This window comes from Aegilops tauschii, chromosome 2 (genome assembly GCF_002575655.3).
Source record: "Aegilops tauschii subsp. strangulata cultivar AL8/78 chromosome 2, Aet v6.0, whole genome shotgun sequence".
In the NCBI taxonomy this organism is placed as follows: Eukaryota; Viridiplantae; Streptophyta; class Magnoliopsida; order Poales; family Poaceae; genus Aegilops; species Aegilops tauschii.
Window position 1 is genome coordinate 35290535 of NC_053036.3, and position 8691 is coordinate 35299225.

The 8691-nt window shown below is 43.5% G+C and overlaps 2 protein-coding genes across 2 annotated transcripts; one reads left to right on the top strand and one right to left on the bottom strand.

Annotated features, from left to right (window-relative positions):
- Window positions 1–151: 151 nt before the first annotated feature.
- LOC109738318 (F-box protein SKIP19-like) lies at window positions 152–3820 on the top strand. The gene is made up of 2 exons (XM_040401482.3): window positions 152–532; window positions 2859–3820. The coding sequence occupies exons 1-2, from the start codon at window positions 228–230 to the stop codon at window positions 3526–3528; spliced, it is 975 nt and encodes a 324-aa protein (XP_040257416.1). The 5' UTR covers window positions 152–227; the 3' UTR covers window positions 3529–3820.
- A 595-nt stretch (window positions 3821–4415) lies between these two features.
- LOC109738317 (probable flavin-containing monooxygenase 1) lies at window positions 4416–7005 on the bottom strand. Its single transcript, XM_020297419.4, has 5 exons — window positions 6526–7005; window positions 5854–6091; window positions 5476–5651; window positions 5026–5378; window positions 4416–4928 (listed from the first exon to the last, which is right to left on the bottom strand). The coding sequence occupies exons 1-5, from the start codon at window positions 6964–6966 to the stop codon at window positions 4577–4579; spliced, it is 1560 nt and encodes a 519-aa protein (XP_020153008.1). The 5' UTR covers window positions 6967–7005; the 3' UTR covers window positions 4416–4576.
- Window positions 7006–8691: the final 1686 nt, after the last annotated feature.

Genomic DNA, 8691 nt, shown 5'->3' on the forward strand with positions numbered 1-8691 from the left:
GTGTGAATGCAAACTAGACGCAAGTTTGCGTCGGAAATAGAGCGGGCCAGACGCCAAACAAATAAAAAAACGGATGTGGTCACGCGTTGGGCCGTGCCGTCTGTCCGTTCGGGCCCGGATGAGGCGGTGCGTTGGAGTTGGCATAACCCCCAAGCCGACCACTTGCCTATTCTTCCTCTCCTGGCAAACCCTAGCCCCACCTCACCGCCGCCGCTGCCTCGCCACCCATGGAGGAGGAGGAGGGCGAGAGCCGCGACTGGGCCGGGATGCAGTCAGACGCGCTCTCCACCATATTCGGGAAGCTGGACGCGGCCGACCTCCTCACGGGAGCCGGGCAGGTATGCCACGCGTGGCGCCGTCTCGCCGACAGCGACACCACGCTGTGGCGTCGCGTCGAGATGACCCACGATGGAGACGTCCTGGAGGCCGGGGCCATGGCCTGCGCCGCCGTCGACCGCGCCGCTGGCACCATGGAGGCCTTCTGGGCCGACACCTTCGTCACTGACCTCCTCCTCCGCTACATCGCAGACAGGTTGCGACATCTTTCCTCTTCCTCCTGTTACATACATGCCCATTTCTTTCTTGAGATTGCAAATAATTTCGTTGATTGGCTCTGATGACCAAATTTATATGTAAATGCGAGTCTCTGTTAGTTAGTACCTTTTTTGATCGTACTCCTCGTAAATTAAAACGCATATCTGTATCTTCTTAACACATAAGCTGCTGGTGATATATGTTTGCACTTGCTTAGAAAATGGACCTTTCTGTTGTTTGATTTGACAACCCTTCTGCATCCTTTTATTTCTGCAAGGAATTTGTTCTCTGTTTCATCCTCAAACCTTGTGGTGGCTTCTGATGTGAACCGTTGGTTTATCAAATTGGGGTTCACCAACACAAACGAACTTGTCTAAAATTTCTGAAATTGTGCAAGTGGTAATCAGTATTTCCTACAGAAGATTAGGTGTTGGTTAGGTTAAGATCAAATGGCATGCTGATAGCACGGGTGGGTTAATCGGCGCAAGATCAGTATATAGAGTATGTAAATATCCTTTCATTTCTTATCTTTTCTGACAATTCTACTTTTAGTACCAAAAAAGCCTTTTGTAATAACCTAATAAAATTGGAGGGAGTAAAATGGCACTCAGCAGTAAAATGCTTAGAATATATCGTGCGAGTCTCTAGTGCTGTGTCTCAGTGTGACTCAATGTACCTTGGTAAACGCTGCTTGGCGCGTAGCTCGGGATAAAAATGGGAGCAACCCAGAAAATGTATATAGAGTAGAATAGTGAAGGTTTGTCATCCCAGAGTGAATTGACCTGTTCCTACTACTCTCTGCCAAAGTGCCAATAGCAGGATTGCTGAGACTTACAAATATAGGGATTGATCCCTAAAACATACAAGGGTAGGTGCGTTTCAGCATGGAGACTTCACAGGGCAAAAGGCCATCTGAATATTTTTGTTGGTTGACAGCAAATTACCTTCTCCTGTTGATTTACTTGCTGTAAAGATCCAAGTATTCTTGAACTGTAGACCACAAATAATCACTTTAATGGTCTGAGCTGCATGGTTAACTAGCATTATATGTTATTAAATGTTTTTGAGTAGATGATAAGAGTCATACAGCTGACATGGTACATGTTCTACCTTCTGTATTAACTGGAGTGTAGAAGGAACACTTCAAAATAAAGATGTAGGTTGGCTCTGTGCTGATTGTGTGACTTCTGTGTGCAAAATAACCATTGTACTTAAAGGCTGGACGTTTTAGTGAGCCTGCACATTTCATTTAGTTAACTACACACTCGAATTGGTTCATATTTGTTGCACTGGGCCTCCTCTTCAACATTTCCTTCATACAAATTGTTGAAGGCCCTTTGCTGAGTGCACATTCCATACCCTTTGTGTAAATCTGTATCATGTAGTAATAACAATCAGTCAACAACTATGTAGTGAACAAATAAATGTGTAACTGCTAACTGTTAGTAGCTACTTTCTGACATGGTATTGCAACTTCTATATCCCCTCTCTGAAGCAAGAAGCCTAAGCTGACCATTTTTTTTAATATTCTTGTGGCCATCTTTTTATTTATTTTTTTGCGAAAAGGGTATGATTTTATTCCTCTGAAATAATGTTACAGTCCGCTAATACAAAGCAACCATCTTTTTGCTTGGTAAGCGTAGTGCTAGTCAGAGTTCATATTTTCTTTTCGTTGTGTTGATCTGTTGGTGCATTGAAATAAAGTGATCTCAGTTTTATTGATGATGATTGAATTTGCTGGATATACCAAGTTCGATTTCTACCAGAAGCATGGTGTCATAGGCTTGGGGTATAAAGGTTTTGGTTGAGCGAAGATTCTGATTGTGGCTGATAGGACTATAGGAGGGACGAAACTGTACACCTCGTTTACCCATGGTTTTTGAGCAGAGAGAGAAAGAGCGCCCGGCATGATAGGAGTAGAAAGTAAGGAACTCTCTTCTTGGACCACACGTCATTAGCGGAACCTAGTTTAGGCTTGAATTTGCGCCTGCTGTAGGGCGGACGCGACCTGACACATGTTTCATTGCCCTCTTCTGCTCTTCTTCTCATCGTTTGACTGAATGTGATATGTAGAACACACAGTATCAAGTCATGTGGTACTTTGTTAGAACTGCACGTTAAAGTTCATTTGCATGTGACTGCAGTTATCAACCTTTTTGAAGATTATGATGAGTCCAACATCATAGAATGTTTTGTTTTCACATGGATTTCAATTGGTTATGTTGTTCCAGTGATATTTCTCATTGTAAGCTTGGAAAGCATGTTTCGATTTGATATAGCTTAAATGTTTGGGCTGGTTAAAAACTTGCCATGTCTCAATGCAGATCATTCTCATTGAAGAGCCTTAAAATCAGCTTTTGTGATAAAGTATCTGATAAAGGGTTGGCAGAGGCAATTAATCTCCTTCCTCAGCTTGAAGAACTGGATATTTCGTTCTGCTCATTGTATGGCAATTTTTGCGAGTTAGTTGACAAAAGCCGCTCACAACTGAAATGCTTTAGGCTAAATGAACGCTGGGCTGATTTTCATAAGCGGTTTGATGCAACCTATGAGCGCATGGAGATTGACCCAGAAGCATCATGGATTGCTAACAGTATGCCTCGTCTCCAAGTCCTTCAGTTGATTGGCAGCGAGATAACTAATGATGGACTGATGGCAATCCTTGACCATTGCCCTCACCTTGAATCACTTGACATACGCATGTGTTACAACCTCCAAATTGATGATGCAATGAAATCAAAGTGTGCTAGAATTAGAAACCTTAAGCTTCCTCATGATTCCATCTCTGATTTCAAGTACTGGGCCTACGTTGACAGTGAGGATTACAGTGAGGATTACTCTGGTTCTGATTTTGAGGTTGATATGCACGATGATTTGCTGGATGTGGTCATGGATGATGATGATGCTGATGCTGATGGTGAATTCAATTATGTGGATGATTATGATGATGTCGGCTCAGAATCTGCCATGTATGATGATGTCGATGACACCTAAACGGTGACCATGGGCTTTCACTTTGGCGGGATTTGGAGCTGAAATGATGTGCTGTTCACCTGTTGTTGAATGAAATCCTTGAAGTGGGGTTCGAGCACTCTGTTATGTGTGATTCTCTTGTGTTCGTGTCACCTGTTTGTTTCTCACATTTTTTGCAAGAAACTAATCCATCCTCTTGCTGTGAGACTGGGTTGTTCAATTATCACTCTTTTGACTTGTTGTTTGTGCTGCCTTGTGACTTGTCATGGAATTGGATTCTTGTAATGAAGTATGGCACCCCTGTTATGATTTAGGTTTCTTTGTGTTTGCCCCCATCGTGGCCACTGAATCCTCTCAAAATGGCGCAATGCCATAGACGTCGGTGGCCAGCAAAGACCGCAAGCTCGTCGTAGTTGCTTGCAATAATGGGATGTTGTCTCGTGCGCTCAGTCGCAATAGGCAGCCATTATTTGGTTTGTCACATGGAGTAGCTCAAGTGGAACACTAGAAATGGTTATTATTTGATTTGGAATATATCTGTGCAACACTAGAAAAGGTTGACGTTGCACATCCTTTATGCTAGATTGAACCATGTAGTTAGAAACATACTTATCTCCCATGGAGCGTTTCCTTATTTGCCCTGCCTCTTGGCTGACATAATAGGCGGGCGTTTTTGGATGGATTAATCCTAGTCTAGATGGTTAGTAGAATAGTAGAATTCCTGCCTAAAGCTTGTAGAGATCAAACATATTCTGTGTGTCACCAGTCACTTGCGGAAGGCAAAGCTGATTTAACCATGCGCGTGGTTCATTTTCTCATATCGAGATGTTCTCAGTTTAAGATATCTGATATATGTTCATCACAGAATCATAATTTATCAAAATATCATTTGTTTAAGATATCTGATGTATGTTCATCACAGAATCATTATTTATCAAAATATCATATGATCGACCATAAAGGATAATCAGGTTCGAAAATACACAAAAAAACATACTAAGTTGATATAACCCACATGGATTGCTCAGAACATATGAGCTGCACATAAGAATCCTACCAAGACCTCCTCTTACTTGGGGTGAAGATTAACATAATCACGGGGACCATATACCTCAAATAATTCAGCTAAAATGCTATTCTTCCTTCTCGGGTTGCATCCCATGTCCTGACATAGTTGATCATTGTACCAGATGTGAAGTAGCCCAATACAGGACCTCCTGAAGTAGACACGAGAATAGCGCTTCATGAACTTCTCCCACTCAAGGATATCACTCTGCATTGCTTTCACACTTGGTAATTTGAATCCACCATCAATGAAATGTGCCATCCATTTGGCCCGAATTTCTGCAGTGTACAGATTCGCCAAACTCTCTGAATAACCGAGGACCGCGAGCTGTGGAATCTTAGGATGTATGCACTCCCTGAATAAAAAAAATGAAGAGTATATTCAATAACCTGATCTAGATTGGAAATCAGGTACACATGTACACAAAAGCCAGGTAGCAATAGTAAAGTAACCTGTAGAGAGGTACCGTCGAGGATGTTGGCCCAACTGCAATACTCTGAAAGTATTCTGAAGTAAACATGTTTGTGATCTTTTGGTCTCCCTTGAATCCCGTTCCGAAGATCACTATATCGCTCTTTATCGGCGATGATTCACCTTCAACAAGTACACCTTCCTTGCAGAAGCTAAAGGTCTTGGACTTCTTCAGAACAATGCTGCCTTCGTCTAGTCTCTTGTAGTGATCCTTTGGTGTAATGGCAATCAAGCATGTCGCTAGTGCCTCAAAGAAGCTATGCTCAGGCACCATGTCATGCTTCTTCATGGGGATGGAGTAGTAGCTCTCAGCAAACTTTGAGAATAACCACCTCTATTCATATACAAACAAGAATTAAGCGTATGCCGATTTAGTTTGAAACCTAAGTGTAAATTACATCAACGCAAAATAACATGCTGACTTTCAGTACCAGGGGAGTCAAGATGGTGGCCAAGAGCCATAGGAGGAAGCCCTCGCCGGGCTTGTGAATGAGGAATTCAGAGAAGCGATTTAGATACAAGTTTGATATAGGAAAACCCCAAGCATAGTAGCTTGGTATGATCCAGTGCTTTGTTCGGACAACCATTGTACACAGATGTTCAGTACCTGCAGGACCAGTAAGTTTTATCTAAGTTCTCATCCAGGATAAATGTTAGAATTCAGGCAATGTAATAATGACAGACAATGTACACAATTTCATCGAATTGCTAAAAACGGCCCTATTGTTTGTCATACCAACAAAAATCGTGAGAACTTATAGTTACTTCTGCGCAAGGGAGAAATAAATTATAGCCGTAGGATTGTGTACCATTTACATCTGCACATTCAGCGGCTACGTCAAGGGCTGATTTCAAGTAGCCAATGACAGTTACGCGCTTGCCCTTTAACATCTCATTAGCTTTCTTGGTGCCCATTTTGGCATAATCCATGGTGTGGATCACCTGCCCATCAAATTCTTCTGGACCTTTGCCCGGAGGGAATGTGGGTATGTTGGGCACACCGCTAAACCTCCCAATACAAAGGACCACAAAGTCTGCCACGTGTATCTGGAGATAGGAAAAATATGATGCATCTAATATATCATTATCTTCACTGATTGAAAAGGGACATTACAAGCTAGGGGTTGGAAAATTGATGGAAGCAAAATGGTTTTGACTTTCAGTTTCAGAAATCTTTTAGCAACAACAGTGATATCGGTTCGCATTTCGGTTAAAGGACTGAAACAGTAGGATTTAACCAAATTTTTTTGTTGAAAAATATTTAATAAGATATTTGAATTGATGTGTACTACTGAAATTGCTTATGTATTTTGGCCGAAAGCTAAATATTTCACTTTCTACTAAAATTCAATTAATTTCATCTAAATCTCATTGACCGTGAAAACCATACAAACACGGTCGACAGAGGCATGGATGATGGATCAACTAGGTAGTACTTCATCTAGAAAAACTCTAGTTCGTCGATCAATCCATATATGTACCTCGATGTTGCCCTCGGCGTTGGCCACGTTGAGACGCCACTCACCCTCGCCAGAACCAAACGCCTCGCCGCACCCGGCCCACTCCTCCCACTCCACCACCTCCTCCTCACCGACGCCGACATACTCCATTCCGACCACCCGGTGACCAAACCTGACGCAATCGAGCACACCGAAGTGGCGGGCATAGGCGTCGAGGTAGTCGGCGACCTGGCGGCGGTCCGGGAAGACCTCCGTCACGGACTCCGGCCACGGGAAGTCGGAGAACTGGTACATGGGCCGCTCCGACTGCAGCGACGTGCAGTCCGGGGCGCGCGCCCACACGCCGCCCAGGAGCTTGTCCGCCTCGAAGACCGCCGGCCGGCAGCCGCGCTCCAGCAGGTGCTTGCACGCCGTCAGCCCGCTCACGCCGGCTCCGATGATGGCCACCCTCTTCTTCTCCATTGCGGCCACTGCTAGTTTACGAGTAGGAGCGTGTGTGTTTGATGGTGTGGCTAGATGGTGGTCATATATGTGGCCAGAGAGCAGTTTTGCACCACGTGCTTTGTTGAAATTCTTGGATTTGGATAACACATTTAAAGCACCGCGCCATTTGATCTGACGTGTTATTTTTGTTATCATTCGTCCCGAGTCCACTCTTAGTCTTTGCTGAGCAAATATGGCATCAATTGTCCAGCCACAATGATAGGCCTTGTCGCTGAAGAAACCGTGGCACGTGTATACGTTGCATGTGTTGCATGTAGCACGTACCAGGCCACGCACATGTCTATATACGTGTACGATATGTAGCGCACTCGAGAAATTATCGATAGGCAGTGAGTGCTCCACAGTGCAGATTAAGCTATTAAAAAAGTCTGTCTAGGACAGATGTATCCTAATTATTGCACATGAGAGTGACTCAATCAAAAATAAAATAATAAAATACCCACACAGATTTTCGCATAAAATCAATGACATATAACTTAGATATGTAACACCTAGAACACATCTAGATGTGCTTTAACAAAATTGATAAGAAAAAGAAACGAAAAGCTATGAGAACTCTTTAGATCATGAATTTAGTACGAAAAGATGCATCCAGCACACTGTAAACTTATTCTTTTTAAAAAGTAGAGTAAGCCCTGGCCTCTGCATTGAGCGATGCACCCAGTCATAGTGCACTGTAAACTTATAAACTCAAATTTGTTCGACCCTTCAAGAAACATAAACGATAAATCGCTTGGTGAAAAGTAGCTAAGTTACAACTTCAATAAATATTGATTCAGTTCTTAGTTTTACTCGATGTTCAGTAATGTGCCGATCGATTTAGATTTCAAATTTTATTGATGGCGCGGTAATCAAAACTAACGAGGTGGAAGCATGGGAGTACTATACTTCTAGGACCCTGATAAGTGTCACACGTGTGGCATGAACACATGGCAACTTCGGAATTTTTTTTATGGCAAGTTTAGTGATCCCAATTCACGCAATTCTAGTGCTCGATCTGCCACTGAAAACTGTGGCGGCCATGGGTGCGGCAAAGCGGCGGCTAATGGTGGAAACTGTGCACTTGCTAGGGAGTTATCTTTCAATGAAAATTGTGGCGGCCATGGGTGTGGCAATTCAAGTACATTAGTTAAGACGGCGAAAAGAGTTGGCATATAGCCATGGAAGGAACTCGAGATTAGGGTGTCGGATGATCAGTGACATTAGTGAAGACGGCGACAAGACTTTGCATAGGTGACGGTCATGGTACGCTGTTTTGGGAGGATCGTCGGAATGATAGCCTACGAATTGAGGAGCTAGCTCCGCAGATGTATGCCATAATTGCATAGCACGTGCGATCGGCAAGAAATGTTTGCATTGCTCCTATGAAAGGAGCTTGGGCGAGGGACATTCATCCCAATATGAAATTGAGCACATTGGCGGAATACTTGGTACTATGGCAAAGAATTGCCAACGTGCGGCTACACACTAGGGTTGCCTATACTATTCGTTGGGCTTGGGAGCTGGATGGCGTTTTCTTGGTCCGGTCCGCACAGGCTGCCAAGTTTACAGGGCGGGAGGTGGTGCCCACCTTGGAGTTATCATAGAAACTGAAGGCCCTGTTGCAGTGTCGATTCTTTCCTTGGCTATCCCTAAAGAATAGATGTTGTACAGGATGCATGCCTGTTATGTGATCAACATGCT

Excerpts from the sequence above, each read along its gene's own strand:
- LOC109738318 (XM_040401482.3), top strand. The coding sequence starts at position 228 with ATGGAGGAGGAGGAGGGCGAGAGCCGCGACTGGGCCGGGATGCAGTCA. Across the intron at positions 533-2,858 it reads CTCCGCTACATCGCAGACAG|ATCATTCTCATTGAAGAGCC; the intron begins GTTGCGACATCT and ends GTCTCAATGCAG.
- LOC109738317 (XM_020297419.4), bottom strand. The coding sequence starts at position 6,966 with ATGGAGAAGAAGAGGGTGGCCATCATCGGAGCCGGCGTGAGCGGGCTG. Across the intron at positions 5,652-5,853 it reads TGAATGTGCAGATGTAAATG|GTACTGAACATCTGTGTACA; the intron begins GTACACAATCCT and ends CTGGTCCTGCAG. Across the intron at positions 4,929-5,025 it reads TCGACGGTACCTCTCTACAG|GGAGTGCATACATCCTAAGA; the intron begins GTTACTTTACTA and ends TTTTTTATTCAG.